Consider the following 17,740-nt stretch of genomic DNA (forward strand, 5'->3'; position numbering starts at 1 on the left):
AAGACAGACAATAAGTGATGTAAATTGTTGAATAAAAATTTTAAAGTTTGTGGGTGTCAGTGTGACTTTCTTTTTTGTGTTTTCAGGAAGCAGCCTGGGTTTAGATCTTGGCTGGCCTTAGAGCCCATGAGTTGTGTGTACGCAGGTGGGGTGGAATCCAGGTGTCGCTTACTTAGGGGAAGGAGAGGGCAGGGAGGGAAAAAAACCCAAGGTTTCTGTGCAGCAGTGGGGGTCTGAACCTCCCTCAGTGTGAGCCCCACCGCACTTCAGCCCAGCTTAAAATAAATAGGAAAGAGTGATCCCTGCTCCTGGGATGGGGATGTGCAACCTCAGTCCCAAACACACAGCAGCAAACAGACACCAAGCTGATTGATCTTTTTCTTTCAGTCACATTTATTGGCAATTGTGGCAGTCGGTACCGTTTTGGGAGTGTTGTTCCATAAGCAGTGGCAGTACGAGAGGGGGGTGGTTATTTCGGGAGGGGAGTATTAGCACCAAGAGGGAGCTGGTGAGCTTTGGAAACCTTGCAGAGATGTACTGGGGAGTGGGGAGCTACTGCTGGACACGCCTGATGGATTGGATCTGGGAGGTCTGGGCGTGTGAACCCCACTCTCTCCAGTGCTTGTAGTCTCCACCGTGGTGGTCAAACTCCAGGACGTACTGGTAGCCACGGTACCCGGGGTACTGGTAGCACACCCAGCTGGAAGAAAAGGACAAAGAGGTGAGCAAGGGGGGGTTACAGGGTGTCCCCCTCCCGTTGTGGTGGCAGCAGAGTGTCCCTGCTGCTCCTGCTCCTTGGCCTGTCACTTACGCGCCACACTGGATCTTCATGGAGCCCACTTCGTTGTTGGCCCAGCCCATGGCCTGCAGCGAGGGGTAGTCATCAGCAATCTCCCACTGGCGGCCGATGAAGTTGTCTTTCTCAAAAACGGTGATCTTGGATTCCTTGTGATTCTGTGGGGGAGAGCAGGGGGTGAGGGGGAGGTGGTGCTCCCTCCCCAGCGTGGGTGGGAATGGCAGGGCTGTCACTCCCTGTGCCATTACTCAGAGGATTCCTGGATAGGGAGGTGTTCAGACTGGCTTTTTGGAGTTTTCTGTGTGGCTGGAAGCTATGCCACAGTTACTGTGTCAGGCTGGCTGTCCCCTAGCTCTGGTCATGTACAACTTGCCCAGAAATTCCCTCAAAAGCTTAAAAAAACAGGAGAGAAAGCAAATCCTGCTGCGATTGCGAGGGGGAAGTATTGAGCCAGCCCCTGGCATAGCTGTGTTTTCCCTTCCTAGCCTCACTGCCTTGGCCTGGGCCGTTTTAGGGGGATCAGAGCTGCGTGGGACACTCACAGCAGAGCAGACGGGGCGGAAGGACATCAGGCGCTCGATGTGGTAGGCGTTGCTGCCGCTCCAGGCGTCCCAGCGCGGGTACTCTCCCCTCTCCAGGATGAACTGCTGCCCGCAGAAGCCGGTGTGCTCGTAACCCACCCAGCTGCAAAAACAGAGCGAGGGCTGCCAGGGCTTCCTGCAGCAGCTCGGTGCATCCTGCTGGGAGCTGGCATCAGGGGCAGGACGGAGGTGCAAGGAGGAGGTTGAGGTCTGGCCTCTGCCCACAGGTTGGGAGGAGAGGAAGCGGTGCTGGATGTGGGCAGAGAACCCAGGGAGTGTGGAACTGCATCTGGTGCTGGGGAGGCACCCACACAGCATCCCTGGCTGCAGTGGGAGATGGGCAGATGCTGGGGCCCATCCTGCACAGGGGGCTCTTCCTCCTGGCTGCTCTGTCATCATTTATGCAGACCAACATCTCCTCAGGATGCCCCAGCTGCCCTTCTCTCCCTAAGGCCTCATTTCTTACTTGTTTCCCAATTACAACCTGACACTGCTGGAAAGACCTGAATTCCTGATGTCCAAAACAGGCAGAGCCCATCTGGCTCTGAGCAGAGAGCAGAGACCTATGGCCTTTCCCCTTTCTGCTTCCCCCTCTTTGCTGAAAACAAACAAGGAGAGATGAGTGGGATGCCTCCACCTTGCAGGACACATTTTGCAAGCCCTGGTGGTGCCCACAAAGCTCCTGCCTGTCCCCAGGGTGGGGATGTCCCCTTAGGGAGACTGGGGACAGAGCCACAGGCAGAGCACGGAGACAGAGCCTGAGTTGGGGGTTGGAAGGTGGGTGGCACGGACTGTGCAGCTCATGGATCCCCTGCTGATGGAGTACAAAAGGTGCTGAGGAGGTCGAGGGTTTCCTGCCACTGACCCAAAGTGAGCCCCAATGCCATGACCTGCAGCCAGCCTGCCCTGTGCAAGGTGAACAGCCTGATTAGGAACACGTCAACTGGAGCAGGGAGCTGATTAGAGCGTGAGCACGCACGCTGCTGTAATCCCATTAGCATTACACGTCCTAAAGATAGCAGCACAAATCTATCTCGTCTGCTGCCCGCCCGGCGGGATGCGCACCGCGGGGACCGCTCCCGGCACTCGGCCTCTCGGAGCTGCTCGGGAGGTGCCAGGGAAGATTCCCGTGTTCAGGGAGAAGCCCAGCTCTGCTCCCTACCCCCCTCAGGACTGGAGAAGCTGAGGGAAGGTTCTGCAAGCTGTGCAGTGCAGGGAAAGCCCAGGGCAGAGCAGGGTTGGGCCCTGGGCAAGAGATGGTTCTCTAGGGCTGGTGCTTCATGGGTTTTCACAGGCAGGACAAGGACCAGGCCACTCACTGAGCACTGACTCTCTCTGCATCCTTGGGCAGCAACCCTGCTCCAAACCTGACTGCTTCAACACTGCAGGAGGCAGTTTTGGGTGATGCCAAAGGTGTTGCCACTGTGCCCTTCCCTCTCTCTGTGTCAGCGCTGCCTGGGGTGTGCTGCTCTACCCTGCCAGGTTGGGATCTCCCATGCCTGGCTTTCCTTGGCTGTGGTGCTTGACTCCAGCCAAGCAGAGCGGGGACGGCTGGTCCCACTCCACGCTTGGGCACCCCTGTCCCAGCCAGCCCTCCTGGGAAAGCACCCCCTCCGCTGTCAGCTGGGTACTCACGCGCCACATTCCACCTTCAGGGAGCGGATGTTGTCGAAGCCACATTCCATGATGTTTGGACAGGCCGAAGTGAACTCCATCCTCTTGCCCTGGAAGTTTTCTTGGTCGTACACGGTGATCTGGAACGGAGAGCGAGCTGCCGAGTTGGAAACTGCCCAGCTGTGGCCCCGGGCAATTCAGCGCCTCTTGGAGACGGAGGGTGGCTCCGTCAGGAGGGAGAGAGCCAGCGGAGGCTGCTCCGGGCACCCCTTGGGCTGGGACACAGCCCCGCACCGCGTCCCTGCACTGCTGGCCCCGCCACGCCCTGCCTTGGTGTCGGGGGAGCCGCAGGCTGGCCCCCGCTCCGCTCTCCTGCTCACCCCTGCGGAGATCAGTTCCCGGGGCAGCGGTGCCGTCCGGAGAGAGGAGCGGAGCCGTTCTGGGACGGGCGGGTGGCAGGGCTGTGGCTGGCGGTTCTCCCGGCCTCTGCTCCGAACGCTCTAGGGCAAAGAGGATTAACGGGGGAAAGGGCGAGGGGCACCTCCCCGGGGGGCTGCGGCTGATGCTCGCCTCTCCCGCGACAGCTCCAGGCTTCGACGGGATGCTCCTCACTCGTGCACGTGTTTCTCCTCTCCCTCTCTGTTCCCTCCTCGACAAGTGGCCCTGGGGCTATTGCCAGACCCCTTGGGGCTGCTCCCTGCCTTGCCCCACAGTGCCCACGCTCACCCTGTCTGCATGGACAGGGCAGGGCAAACAACAGCCGGTGGCTTTTGGGGACTTTGTCACTGCCTGTCACGGGATGGCTGGTAAGAGCAGGGCACAGCTGGCCTGCGGTGCTGTGAAGAGCCTTATGAAAAACACCCAGGAGGTATTTGAGCAGGCAGGAGCCACGTTCCCACAGCAGAGGACAGGGGTGCCTGTTAGCTGTGCTCGTCCCTGCCTTACTGCCCACTGTGCAGCTCTCCTGGCCCCAGAGGATGGGCTTTGCCCTTCTCCCTGTTCCCTACCTGCACACAGGGAAAGGCAAAATACAGGGGAAGTGAGGACGTACCTTCCACGGGCCCATGGGAACAGGCAGAGGGTTTGTCTGAGCCATCTTTGCTGCTGGATCAGTGTCTGGAGAAGGAAGAAAAAGGCATTTTTACTGCAGCATGTCCCTGTGCATCCCTGCTGCCCGCTCGCGAGGCTGAGGGACGGCTCTGTGCCCCCCTCCCACAGCGCCTGTTCAAGGACAGCTGCCCCACTGCTGGGGACAAGCCACACCAGTCACAGCAAGACCTACAGCCAGCCCCAGGATGGGGCAGGGGGCTGTGGGACACATCCAAAGCAGGGTGCTCCCTTCTCACCACTGCAGTGCCCCTTCCCTCCTTCCTGCCGTGGCATGGAGCCTGCACTCCCACCAGGGCACAGTGCCCAATCCCCCTTTCTCCTTCCCCAATAAACACCCCTGAGCCACATCAGGGGGCTTCAGTGGGCATGGTCTGCCCTGTGCCTGGCAGTGTCCAGCAGACCTGCCTGATCCCCTCTGCTGCCTGGTGTCCCTTGGGAGGCACAGTGGGCTCCCATGGACAGCCCTGGCTGATGGTGGGAGATGCCAACCGGCGTGCCGTGCCCGTGGGTGCCGGGAGTGGGGTGCCCTGCTGTAGAGGGGCTCTCAGCCCCACCGGCTGCCAGCAGGGACGTGTGAGCCTGTCTTATGGCATGGGAAACAGCGACGGTCCCTCTGGGTGTCTTTTGCCACCAGGCAGGAGGAAGGGTGTCTGCCCAGCCGGCTGGCAGCAGAGGGGTGAGGTGGGAGAGGTGCGCATCGGCCCAGGACTCACCTAGCTCAGGCGGTTACTGCTGCTTCGCCCATGTAATGTTTGCCTACTTCAGCGGCTCAGCTTTTATAGGGTACTGCTGGCCGGGAACCGGTGCCAGCGTTTGCAGAGCCGTCAGCACAATGCTTGCTCTGGCATTGTCCTGCTGATCCCCGGAGATTTCAGCTGCTCATCCCCATGGTCTGAGCTACATTCTTAGGGAAAAAGAAAAAAAATTTGATAATAAAAAAAAAAAATAATCGGGGCGGCTGTTTGCACAGATAATCTTGGGCACAAATGACTCAACGATTTGACCGCGCTGGCATTTTCCAGGGGCAATGCACCGCGCCGTCACGGGGTGAGCCTGGGGGCTGGCCTGGCCCTGGCGCCAGTTGGCACCGTGGGGACGGCAGGGACACCTCCCCGTGAGACCCTGCGGGTGGTGGGCTCGGCAGGGTGTCTACGGGGCACTGAACTTCGCTTCACCAGCCAAGGCGTGTTCCCTGCCACCGTGTTGGCGTGGACACCCTCCTCCCGTCACGGGCGAGGAAGGCTGGAGGTGAGAACTGGCGTGGCCCTGGCAGACATGTCCCCACAGCCACACCGAGGCCCAGCGCTCCACAGAGCACTGCCACAACCACAGCCCCACACCCAGGACACCTGCCATGACCTTGGGGAGGCCTCGGCCCTGCGCTGACCACGGCCACCAGCCCCACAGCCCCCTTCTCACGCGGGGCTCCCATGGGGCGGACACTGCAGGCCCTGGGGCACCATGGCGGGCACAGCCCGGGCCGTCGGGGGTCACGAGGAGAGCGTGGCGGCCCCGGCTGCTGCCTCAGCGCATGGCTGCCAGCACAATGCTCGCCCGCGTCTGACTGCCCCTTTTGTCTCCCCGCTGGGCAGCCGCGGCCGCACAAAACAAAGCGCCCCGTCAGCGCTGCCTGCGGCATGGCCTGGCGCCCGGCCCGGGGGACCCTGCGGGGACGCGCGGCGGGGTGGCACCCGACCAGACGGGCCTTGTGGGGCTCAGCACGGTCCTGGGGGACCCCTGCTGCGGGAAGGGCACTGCCCTGACGGGGGAAGATGGGGTTTGCGGGGGTCGTTCCCCTCCTGGCTGCTGTGGGATGGGGGTGGCGGTGGGATGGGTGTCACTGGGGGATCACTGTGACACAGAGCTGTGGGGCTGCACCCCCACAGTGCCAGCTGACATCCCAGCAGATTTGGGTCAGGGGATGGGAAGGGCAGGACCACCTGCCCTCTGCAAGGATGCCCAAATGGGGGGCTGGTGGTGGCATGCTCCTGTGAAGCCTCCACAGCACACTGCCTGTGCACCTGCCAGGGACATCCTGGCTGAGGGGGAGGTCAGCTCGGAGCTCGCACTCCAGCCCCTCAGACATGCCCTGTTCACGGCCACCCCAGAGTGCAGAGGCTTTTCCAGGAGCCTGGTGCCACTAGAGGGAGAGCTCAGCCCGAGCAGGATGGGACACCCTCGGCGCATGCGGGTGTGCGGTGGGTGTGTGACACTGCACACCCCTCTGCACCCCACACACGCACCTGCCTCCCCTTGCAACAGGAAAACTGTCTCTGTCTGGAAACCACCCCACAGCAAATCCTGGAGCCGGCAGCCACTCCAAGCTAGGGGCAAGGTGGGGGGAAAAGCCCCCCTGCACAGCCCACACTGGTCATGGCCAGGGATGGGTCACTCTCAGCAGATAACAGGACCCCAGAATGGCCCGGGCTGCTGTGGACTCCCCAGCCCCTCACCCTGCTCACAGGGCAGGTGGGGCAGGTGTCCCCCTTCAAGGACCTGAGGGCACAGCCTGGGGATGCTGGCGGGTCCACAGGTTGTCCGGAACAACTGGTTTTTCTAGATCCAAGACACTATAAAAATGCAGTGACCTATTTAGGGAACCCCGCAGTGCTGCAAAACAGATGCTTCCTCTCCCAGCCCGGCTCCAGGCCCTTGCCCTGGCCAGCCATCTGCGCCTGCCAGGGGCACGCAAAATACCACTAGCACCGGAGCTTTGTCCCATTTCTCCATAGAAAACCCTGGGCAACACAGAGAGTTTCCTTGGGTGTGGGATTTGCTGGTGCCTGGGGAACCCCCTGGGAGAGCTGCTCAGGGCAACCCAACCTGTTTCTGGCAAAGCCAGACAGGATCATGTGGACAGGAACAGCTGGTCAGCTTGCTGGAAAACACAGGGTGTTTAGCTCTGGGGATGTGGCAGAGGAGTGGCCCCAGTGGGTGGTTGCAGGGCCGTGTGGCACTGGGGACCCTGTGCTGTCCCACAGCTCGGCAGTTCCAACCGGCATCAGCCCATCGCCACCCGCCCAGTGTGATAAGGAAGCAAGAGCTGCCACAGGCTGTAACTGGCTGTTCACTGTGCCAGGGAGCAGGGCAGAGGTACAGCCACACAGTGTGTCCCCTCGCCACCGCACCTGGAAAACCCTCCTGAAAGCTCAGACAGGCTCTGCTGCCCTTCCAGATCACTCGACCCCATCCCCGCTCTCCGGATGGCTGCGGCTCCCTGCACTTGGTGCCACGTGCCTGGGACAAAGGACAGTGTGACAAAAGCAGGCGGCTGCGCTCACTGCCGCCGTCCTCCGCCCCTGCAGGGGCTGCATCTCCTCCACCACTGCATCCCTCGGGCCAGGGCCCAGCACAGGCTCCTTGCTCAGATGCCAGCTTGCTCTGCCATGCCCTGCGTGTCCCTGCTCTGCTGCTGCTGTGGGACTGTCCTGGGCACAGGCTGTGGGCTGGAAATCACAGCCAGCTTTACACTGCAAGGGAGCAGGGCTTGTGACACCCAGACAGGTGTCTACCACCAAGAGTGGCTCCCAGCCTGATAGTAGGAGGGCCAGGACCACTCGACTCAGATGGCAGCAGGGTTATGGACTGAGTCCTCTGGGGTACCTTGGGACAGGGCATTGTCCCTGTCATCTCTCTGAGCTTCCCAATCAGACACTGAGCACTGCCTGAAAAGCGCTTTTGGAAAGCGCTTGTAGATGGCTCTCTCTGGGGTCCCTGCTCCCAAAGCCCCACTCCAGCTTCCCTCAGCACTGTTGCTCCCTCGCCCGATAGGAAGGGAGATTGTCCCAGCACTGATGTGGCAGAGCTTATCCCGAAACCATCTGTCCCACGATTCTCACGGTATGTGACCAACCCCAGGGTGACGTCCCAAAGCTGGACACCAGTGGAAGGGGTGTAACAAAGATTGTGCAGCCCCCGCTGCCGGGTGTGCTGGGAGATGCTCATTGTTAACCGTGGGCTGTCTCCTGGGCAGAGCAGCCACTGTCCTCACAGTCAGTCCCTGCAGGCTGACAGCCCTTGCTGGGGACAGGTGCTGCGGGAGAAGCTGCACAATGGCTCTAAAGGCAGCTCTGCCACGGCCAGCTCTGTATTCCAGCAGGCACCGGTCACCCTGCTCCAGCCGGCAGCCTGGAGCCTTCCCTGTCTGGATCCAGTGCTGTTCCTGACGGGATTCTCCCGGAAAGGAGAACCCCAGGAGTGCGTGTGTGCATTGTGCGATGCAGGGGCTGCGTGTGCACCAGTGCGAGCTCACACCATGTGGGTGTATGTGCAGATCGGGGTGCGGCGTGTCACCGTGTCACACCGGGGGTGTGCACACCCCGCGTGTGCGGGGGGTGCGGGGTCACCCCGCTCCGTGGGTGTGCGGGGCGGTTGCGCCGATCCCGGGTGCGCACCGGGCTGCGGGCGCCGGTCCGTTCGGTGGTTACAGCCGGCGAGCGGGTTCAGCGGGGTTCCCCGGTGGGTAGGGCCGCCTCTCCGCTTCCCTCCTCTCACCCCTGCTCGGTGCCGACCGGAGCCGCGCCCGGCGCGGCGGGCGGCGCGCGCAGAGCCGGCAGTGCCCGCCCCGGTGCGGGGCCGCCCCGCCCCGCCCCGCCCCGCGCCGCCGCCGGGGCCCGGCACCGCCGCCGCCACCACCGGGCCCCGCTCCGCCGCCGCCGCTGGGTGAGTACCCGCCGCCATCCCACCGGCACCGGCCACCGGCCACCCGCACCGCGGCCGGGCCACCGGCACGCACCGCCCGGCGCGGGGCGGGCCGCGGCTGCATCGCCCCCCCGGCGGGCCGGGCCGGGCCGAGCCGAGCTCCGCCGTGCCCGTGCCCGTGTCCCCGCGGCGCTGCACAACCGCTGTAGGTGGGTGGGTGTGTGCGGACCCCCCGGTGCCGCCCCCCGGTTGCGGGGTGTGGGTGCGCGCATGGCCCGCTCTTTTCTCGCAGCGCCTGTGCAGCCCCCGGTGTCACTGGTGTGCGCGATTGCAATGTGTGTGTCACCTTGTGCGGGGTGTGCTTCTGCGTGCGGTGTCCCCGCGTGTCCCCGCGTCCCCCCTGCGGGATGCCCCGTGTCAGGTGCTCCGTGCTGGGTACCCCAGCAGGCGCTGCAGGGCTCCCCAGGGCCAGCACTGCTTCCAGGGACACCCCGCTGGCCTGGGCCTTTCCCACACCACCAGGGAATTACACCCAAAGCCATTAGCCCGGCTCACCGCTAACCACATCGCTGCTGGGGCTGGTGCCACTGGCACCTGAGGCACCTTTTGCAGTGACAGGGGTGGGCGGCACTCAGCTGTGCCGGGGGTGGAGGGGGCTCGCAGGGCTGTGGTCATCTCAGTGCCTGTTGGTTGTCCCAGAGAGGAATATGTGGAGCATCGGGCAAGGGCTGGGACGTGCATCCCTAAATCGTGTGGTTTCCAGCCAGCCTGTGAGATGCAAATTGTCTGGTCAGCGAGTGCCAGAGCTAAACTTAGGGCAATTATAGGAAAGTGTGGGCACATGGCAGTGTATTCCTACACCCCAAGGCTGGCCCTGGTGCTGCAGCACGGGGGGACCCCTGCCCACTGCCCCATCCCAGTCCCAGTTGGGCGTTCCCACATCACCTGCATCAGCCCTGGACTTTGCCCAGTGGCGAGCTGTGGCTCGGCCCTTCACCTTTGCCGTGGGCCGGGCCATGCAGGGCTTCAGGCTGTGAATTTGGGGCCATAAAAGGGTGATGAGGGAGGTGTGCACCCTGTGCTGAGGGGGCTGCAACCCACCTGACCACCTGCAGCTGGTCATGGAACCAGCTCCCACCTGGCAGCCCAGCCAAAATCGTACCCCACTACCTCTGGGTCTACCCTGTAAGACCTCCTGAGCTGTGTCATTCCCCAGCTTTGGGGTGAGGCAGGTGCTTGCACCCCATGCACCCTCCTGGCCTGGGATGACCCCTCATAACCAGTCTGGGTCCCCTTTGCTGTTGGATATGGGGTTCCTGCAGCAGGAGGGCCTGAAATCCTGCTCTGAGGAGAGCCTGGTGGCACATCCTGCCTGTGAGTCAGGTAGATCCGGGATTGTTTTCCTCTTGACACATTCCAGCATTGTCCATAAGGGAAGGCACTGCAGAGTGATTTGGAAACCCCCTAAATTTCCTTGTTCTGTGGAAAACTTGTGCAAGGAGCCATCAGGCAGATCAACCCCCATTCGCCCTGCGTAGGAGCTGGCCTGGCTGCTCGGAACAGCTGCCAGCAGCTCCTGTTCCCTGGCACGGCATTATCCCTTCCTGGCTGGGCACAGCTAGGCCATGGGGTACCCCAGCATGGTGTGCCCAAGGACCAGCTCCCTGTGCCAAAGTGGTGTGGGAGCACAGCCCTAGTGCTGGCATCAGGGAGCAGAGCAGGGAGGGCAGGCGACCGTGAAACTTGCCGTGCAGGTCCCTGCGCGGGAGCGTGTCGGACGAGATTGCGTCTCGAGGAGGGAAGGAGTGGCTGGGAGTTTCAGTGAACGCCTTCCTCCCTGCCTGGAACTCTGTGGCGCCCTGGCAGGGATGCAGGGGCTCATGGCTGTCGTGGGGGGACATGGGGGAAGGTGCATCCAGCTCCTGCTTTGGGTGGCTCAGAGAGGACTTTTGGCTTGGGGAGCGTTGAGATGCGTCTCCCTTTCTGCCGTCTGGCCCTTTCAAGGTGACGTGCTCATCTTTTGCCAGCCCAGTGTCACAGCAGCATCCTCGCGTGCGATCCCAGGGTGCAGCCTCTCTCTTCCCTGTCACAGCTCATGCACGCCGCTGCCCCAAACACGCCTGGCCGAGGGGAGTCCTGGAGCAAGCCCGGGCTGAGTCAGGGAAGGTGTGTTGGGTCTGAATCAGGAGCGAGGAGACGCTCGGCAGCTGCCTCCTGCTCACGGCATCCTGCTGCACCCATCATTGGCGGGAGGCTTCTTGGGGAAAAGGGAGCAAACCACAATGGCATTGCACATGGGCTGGGGACATCAGTGCAGGGCGGATGCCGCACTCCTTTCCCCACAGAAGTCCTGTCTCCCTGCCCCACTACTGCCTATTGTGGCCCTGAGTGGGGCACACGTGGCTGCGGCAGTGGCCGCCAGTGCTGCCTGATTAGCGATGCGGCTGGGAACGCTGTTCCCCCTTTTTGTTGAGCGTACAAAGGCTGGGAGGCAGCCCTGTGTGCCGGCAGAGAAACCACCGAGGACAAAGAGCGCGCTGGCCGCCTGTCTCCCAGCGCCGTGGCTCTAACCAGCACCTGCCTGGCGAGTGGCTCTGCTCCCAAGGGACCCCCAGGAAGGATCATAGCAGCCCCCTGTCTGCCATGGGGTGCTCTCAGAGGTGCTCTCAGGGGTGCAGCCCTTTTGTACAGCTTCAGGGATGCCCAGGCAGCTGTGGTAGCAGTGGCACATGTCACACAGTGGGGACAGGAGCAAGTGCAGGTGGTTCCCTCCCTGCCATTGTCTGTGCTGAGGCCCTGGCACAGGGGAGCAGCCCCCAGGATGGCATGGCCATGGTGCCCTTTGTGGCAGCACCTGCTGTGGGTCATGAGAGGGAGCTGTGCTGTGCCCTGGATCGGGTCAGTGATCACCCCACAGCCAGCGGTTCTGGGAGAGGAGAAAGGAAGTGGGTTGTTTTAATGTGTTTTGGGGCCCTGCCCTGCCCTGCCCTGCCCAGGTCCTGCTGTGGGTCTGGGTAAAGCCTCGGGTGCTGCAGGGAGGGCAGAGCAACCAGAGCCCCGGGGCTGGGTGGTGTGGGCACAACTGTGGCAGCCCTTCTGGCCATGGCCAAGAGCCTTGCAAGCCTGACCTTGTCCCTTGGGCTGCTTCCCCTCACTGCCTCGGAGGTATCACACGCCCAGAGCCAACACTGTGCCATGGCTTGCAGGGCTCTGTCCTCACCTGCCCTGTGGCCAGGCCTCTCCTGGGCACGTGTGCTCCTGTCCCAGCCTCGAGGGGCAGTGAGGTTCAGGGAGTTCCCTGCCATCCCTGTATGGCTTTGTCAAGGGAAAAACGGGTTTCCCTTGTCTCGCTGTGTGTTTAAGGGCAGTGCCGTTGCAGGGAGATGGTCCAGGCAGTGATGGTGATGCAGCACTGATGCTGTGCTAGAGCCAAGGTGCAGCTTGGCACAGCTCAGCACATCCATGCACCCCAGGCAGAGCCTGCACTGCCACCGTGGGCAGTGCTACCCATCCCCATGGCTGCCCAAACCTCATCCCCACACTCATCGGAGAGCTCTAAAGCAGATGCTTCAAACGTGAGGAGCTTTCCTGTTGTCCTTTGTGCTGAGGTTAAGTTCCTGTGCAGTTTCCTGCCCTGTTATATATAGCTGTCAGCCCGTCCCGCGGGCGCTGCCAGCCGCCTGCTCCACTTTGGAGTTGTTTATCCACAGCCCAAGCGCTCGATGGAGGCTGCGGGGGGGCTACCAGTTACCCCAGGGGCTGAGGAGTCCCATAGCACCCCATGCAGGCTGAGACTGCGGGTGCCCCCAGGCTCTGGGTGTCCCCAGACACTGGGTGCACACGGGGTTTTCCAGGAGGGAGCTGGGTTTTCTGCCCAGCCATGGTTTTCCCACTGGAAACTGGGTGCTCCCCCCGCTGTGCGCGGGATGCCCGAATGAAAGAGCGACTGTTCCTGGAGGTCGCCGGCAGCGTCACGAGCCTCTACGTCGCCCTGGCTAAAATTAGACACTTATCAGTGTGGGGAGGGATGTGATTTTACAGGTTCCTGTTTATTAGAGCAACCTTCGCTCCAGGCTGTGTTTCCGGCTCCTCCCTGGTGGGGACACTGCCCACGGCAGCCCCTGTGGTTTGCGGTGGCCAGAGCCAGGATGAGCAGCAGAAAGGCCTCTGTTTCCTCAACAAGGGGCTTTTGAACAGCAGGCAGGACGCTGGTGGCTGGATGGGATGGGGGTTTTACCCTGGGGAGTGTCCCTGCTGGCAGTAACTGCTGCAAAAGCCACTGGGATATTTTCTTCCCTGTCCACCCATGCTGCTCCAAAACAGCTCCTGAGCTGCTGAGGGTCTTGGCCTGCAGTCAGCCCTGGTGCCAGGCACTACCAGGCTTCTGGGCTTCTTTTGGGGCAACCCTGGGGGTACAGGGCCATCCCTGTTGCAATCCCTGGGGCTTGATGCCCAACCAGGGCGAGGACACATTGACTGGGGCAGTCTCAGCCCTGTGGTGCTGCAGTCCCCAGGGAGGGTGGGAATGCTGGAACATGGCTCAGGGGCTGGGGTTGGCAGCTGGGGTGGCCAGTGGGGTGGTTGGAGGGGTGGTGGGTGGGTGTTGGCCGTGCTGCTCTCTGATGGCACCTTTCCTGTCTGTCCTTCTGCACAGGCGGCTGTGCCGTGACCAGCGCCCCAGCCCAGTGCTCTGCCGTAGGGGCAAGAGTGCCCCAAGCCCCCATCCACCATGTTCAACCTGATGAAGAAGGACAAAGAGAAGGATGGGGCCCGGAAGGAGAAGAAGAAGGAAAAGAAGGAGCGAATGTCAGCAGCTGAACTCAAGAGCCTGGAGGAGATGAGCATGCGCCGGGGCTTCTTCAACCTCAACCGTGCCTCCAAGCGGGACTCCAAGACCCGCCTGGAGATCTCCAACCCCATCCCCATTAAAGTGGCCAGTGGCTCTGAGCTGCACCTCACAGATATTGACTCTGACAGCAACCGAGGCAGCGTCATCTTGGACTCAGGCCACCTGAGCACGGCCAGCTCCAGCGACGATCTCAAGGCGGACGATACCAACTTCAAGGGCTCGGTGCTGCAGCGGGCAGCCAAGTTTGGCTCCCTGGCCAAACAGAACTCCCAGGTGATTGTCAAACGCTTCTCCTTCTCCCAGAAAAGCCGGGATGAGAGCACCTCAGAGACCTCCACACCCTCTGAGCACTCGGCAGCCCCCTCCCCACAGGTGGAGGTGCGCATGCTGGAGACCCCCCTGGACAAGCAGGGGGCTCCCCCGGGACAGCCCTGCACCCCTCCCGCTACCTCCCTGCGTGCCAAGGTGCCAGAGCTCGTTGGCAAGAGGTTCCCGGCCGAGCTGCGGCTACCTGCCCTGGTGCCCCCCCAGCCCCCCACCCCACGGCAGCTGGAGCTGCAGAGGCGCAACACCGGCGATTTTGGCTTCTCCCTGCGCCGCACCACCATGCTGGACCGCGGCCCCGACGGGCAGGTGTACCGGCGCGTCGTGCACTTCGCCGAGCCCGGAGCCGGCACCAAAGACTTGGCCTTGGGCTTGGTGCCGGGCGACCGGCTGGTGGAGATCAACGGGCGGAACGTGGAGAGCAAATCCCGGGATGAGATCGTGGAGATGATCCGGCAGTCGGGGGAGACGGTGCAGCTGAAGGTGCAGCCCATCCTGGAGCTGAGCGAGCTGAGCCGCTGCTGGCTGCGGGGCGGCCAGGGGACACGCCGTGCTGCCTGGGATGTGAGTAACACCAGGCCTGGGTTCTGCCAGTGCCAGCGTCCTCGTGGGGGTGTTTGGGTTGGCAGGGGCTGTGGGAAACAGCGGGTGCTGGGGCTGCTCCAGCCAGGAGTGATGCACAAGGAGAGGGAGGTTGTGCCTGGGATGCAGCGGTGATGCATCAGGTCTTGCAAATCATCGCTGGTGGGTTTTACCCCCCAAGGAGCTCAGGGTGCTGTTGGTTTGGGTTTTCCTCCTGCCAGAGGGGCTGCAGGAGAGCCCAACTCTGCGTTGCCTGCGGGAAGTCTGTCCCCATCTCTTTGCTGACGGAGCACAATCCAGCTGAGAAGGGAGCTTTGCTCCTCACTGCCAAGAAATTCCAAAGGCTACTTAGCAGAAGGACACTGCCTGCTCCACTGCCCACGCTGGCGTCCCCCGCTGGGATCCTCCCCGGGGGCTGGGGCACGCACACAGTGTGCCAGAGGCCTGGAGCTGCTGCTCAGCGCTGTGTACGCGGCTGCTGCTGCTGCTGTATAAATAGAAACTTAATGGCTGGGTGACCCACATCCCTCACGCCTGCTGCCCGCACTGCTGACCCTGCCGCTGGCTAACCAGTGTCCTGACTGGACACAGAGCCCCCCAAATGCCAGCAGCCTGCAGGGCTGGACCCCCTCCATGGTGGCAGGGGGTGAAGCAAGGTGATGTTGTTTTGTGTATAACTGGACTTGGTTAGTGTATTTTTAAGCCTTCCTTGGGGGAAGAGGGTGCCTGTCCTTGCAGAGCAGGTAGCCTGCACTGGGGAGAGAGAGCCACACAGTGCATGGCAAGGCCCTGTGCCTGCTGGATGGTGGCCAGGATGGATGAGGGTGACCACAGGGCTCCATGTGCTCCTCGAGCAGATGCCGGCACTGCGGGTGGAGTCTGCGCCAAGGCAGAGCCGTGGCTTTCCCGCAGCTCCTCTCCGGAGCCCTGCAGGCATCACCGGCACTGCTGCCTGGATAACCCCTGGTGGGATAACCCTGGGCACGGCTGTGAGCGTGTGACAGCTCCTTGGTACAGAGACAGGTGTGCACTGGATGTTGGCACACACAGAGCCAGCAAGGTGCTGGTACCTTCCAGTTGGAACGGGGAGATGAGACGCCGGTGCCCTTGGGGCTGCATGGGAGAGGCTGCATCGTGCAGCCTTGTGCTGGAACATGGTGTGGTTTGACGGCATCAGCTGGTGGGAGCTGGCCAGAGGGCTGGCACTGATTGTGTGTGGGGCTGTCACTGCAGCACAGGCACCTCCCAGTACAGGATGCCTCCTCCTGCTGTCACCAGAGTGACACACTGTGGCTTTGCTGGTGCTAGGGACCCCAGACTGGGGTGCTGGGTGCAGCTGGGGGTCCCTCACACAGGGAGGCCTGGCTCTCCCCCAGGCCCCACTAAGCTGCGTGGAATGTTTCTGGTCCTAATTTAAATAAAAATGATCCTTTTTGAAACAGGAAATTATAGACATATTTTGGGCTGTTGCTCTGGAAGCCCCTCCCTGGCTGGGGCAGGATGGTGCTGGGCTCTCTGTGCACCATTGGGGGTTTAACCCCTTCACAGGGTCTGTGCTGAGTCACCCTTGTCCCCACGGACCCGGCTGGGCAGTGGCAGCACCTGCTGTGTGTTGGGGGGCTGTCAGTGCTGTGGGGTGATGGGGACAGCGTGGCTGGGCATTGGGGCTGGGGTGAAGCCCTCTCCATGTCCCAGCCTTGCTCCCAGTGTGGGGCAGCTGGGCTGGCTCGGCTCCACACTCATATTTATTTATTTACAGACGAAATTCCTCAGGCAGGGCCCAGGCGTGCGCCGGCCCAGCAGAAATATTCCAAAAACGCCTCTGACCACTCCAGTGCTTCAGCAGGGTCACAGGCGTCCGTGGCTGTGCTGGCCAACCTTGTGTGCCATTGTCCATGGGCACTCAGGTCCCTGCAGGTTGCTGTCCCCAGGGTGCAAGGCCACTGTGCCATAGCATGGCTGGGTTCCCTGTGTCACACCAGGGTGGCACTGTGGGACTCTCATCATGTCAGAGGCATTTTTGTCATTTTTCTGTGATTGAGAAGTTCTTGGTTTGGCTCTTTTTCTGCTCTCACTGAGGGGTTGGTGCTGCTGCAGTGTCTCAGTGTGGAGGGATCCTGGAAGGGGCCTTGTATCTAGTGGGCTCAGTCATGGGTCACTGTGTGACTGCTGAATTTCCTGGCTTAGGAATGAGAGAAATATGCTGGCCAGGCAGAAATGCTGCTGTCACCAAACAGGTGGGCTGGGCATCCCAGTGGAGGTGGCTTCATGCCTGTGCTACCTGGGGACACCCGTGTGTGTCACTGCAGACACTCTCTGCTGTGTTTTGCCAGCCCTGCCAAGGGTGTTTGATGTGCCTGTCCCTGGTGCAGGTGTGGGACCCCCTGCTTCCTCTGGGAATGTTTTTTTTTGCTCAGGGCACATCTGTCTCCCTTCAGCTGGTCAGGGACCTGCTCAGCTGCCAGCTGGGGTCCCAGTGTGCCATGCCTGTGTCACCACAGCTCCTCCAGCCAGCATGCCTGGCTCCCTGCCACCAACTCCTCCTAGCAGCCCCCACATGGGGAGGCCTCCGACCCCCCTGGCCCCTTGTCCACTGCCCCACTCTGTTTCCAGTGAGACCTTGGACTTCCAGAGGCAGCTTTGCCTTGAAAATGTCTTTACTGTGTGCTGCTGGGTGCTGTCTATCCCCAAGAACATTCTGGGGGGGTCTTGTGTTCACGGGAAAGCCAGAGGAGGAGCGAGAAGTGTCAGGGTTGCACCGCCTGGCACGACAGCAGTCACCCCGTGGCGTGGACTGTGCAACCCCATCCTTTGAGGCACAGAGCCCTCCCTGGCACCCCCATCTCCACAGCTGCACTTGGCTTGGGGGTTCCTTTCCCAGTGGCTCGGGGCGGACGGAGGCCGGGCAGTTCCCCCCGCGGCAGAGCCCACATCACTTCCTCTGGCAGTGACGGTGCTGCTGGTGGCGAGGCCCCACTGCCTGCCTGTCCCCCCCCAGCTCTCCCTCCGGCTGCTGCTGCGCCAGCCCAGCGGGGCCCTCGCATTCCTGGGCTATTTTTAGGGTGGCCCTATCAGCCCAGCTGTCCCTGCTGCCGGCTGCCGCCCCACTAGTGCCTCTCCCGTGCGGTGCCACGGCGGAAACTCCTCTCCTGGCTCCCTCTGGTAAGGTGGGGACCCCCGGCGCGGCCAACACGGCTTGGGGGAGCACGAGGGGGGTACGAGGGAGACAGTCCTGGTGCTGGG

General features: G+C 62.1%; 2 protein-coding genes across 9 annotated transcripts in view; one reads left to right on the plus strand and one right to left on the minus strand.

The window, feature by feature from the left end:
* Positions 1-369: 369 nt before the first annotated feature.
* On the minus strand, positions 370-4,846 carry CRYBA1 (crystallin beta A1). The gene is given in 8 exon segments (XM_042779902.1): positions 370-700; positions 812-954; positions 1,339-1,480; positions 3,013-3,131; positions 3,372-3,491; positions 4,043-4,107; positions 4,815-4,827; positions 4,829-4,846. Coding segments are annotated over 8 exon segments (768 nt in total). The 3' UTR covers positions 370-552.
* Positions 4,847-8,722: 3,876 nt separating this feature from the next.
* MYO18A (myosin XVIIIA) overlaps positions 8,723-17,740 on the plus strand; it is a 36,263-nt gene continuing 27,245 nt past the window's right edge. For all 8 annotated transcript variants that reach the window (XM_033078381.1, XM_033078382.1, XM_033078383.1 and 5 more), the window contains exons 1-2: positions 8,723-8,763; positions 13,397-14,479. In XM_033078381.1, coding sequence (XP_032934272.1) covers positions 13,472-14,479 — 1,008 coding nt within the window. In that variant the 5' untranslated portion in view covers positions 8,723-8,763; positions 13,397-13,471. The remainder of the gene's footprint in view (positions 8,764-13,396; positions 14,480-17,740) is intronic.

The sequence above is a fragment of the Catharus ustulatus genome, chromosome 22, assembly GCF_009819885.2.
Source record: "Catharus ustulatus isolate bCatUst1 chromosome 22, bCatUst1.pri.v2, whole genome shotgun sequence".
Taxonomy (NCBI): domain Eukaryota; kingdom Metazoa; phylum Chordata; class Aves; order Passeriformes; family Turdidae; genus Catharus; species Catharus ustulatus.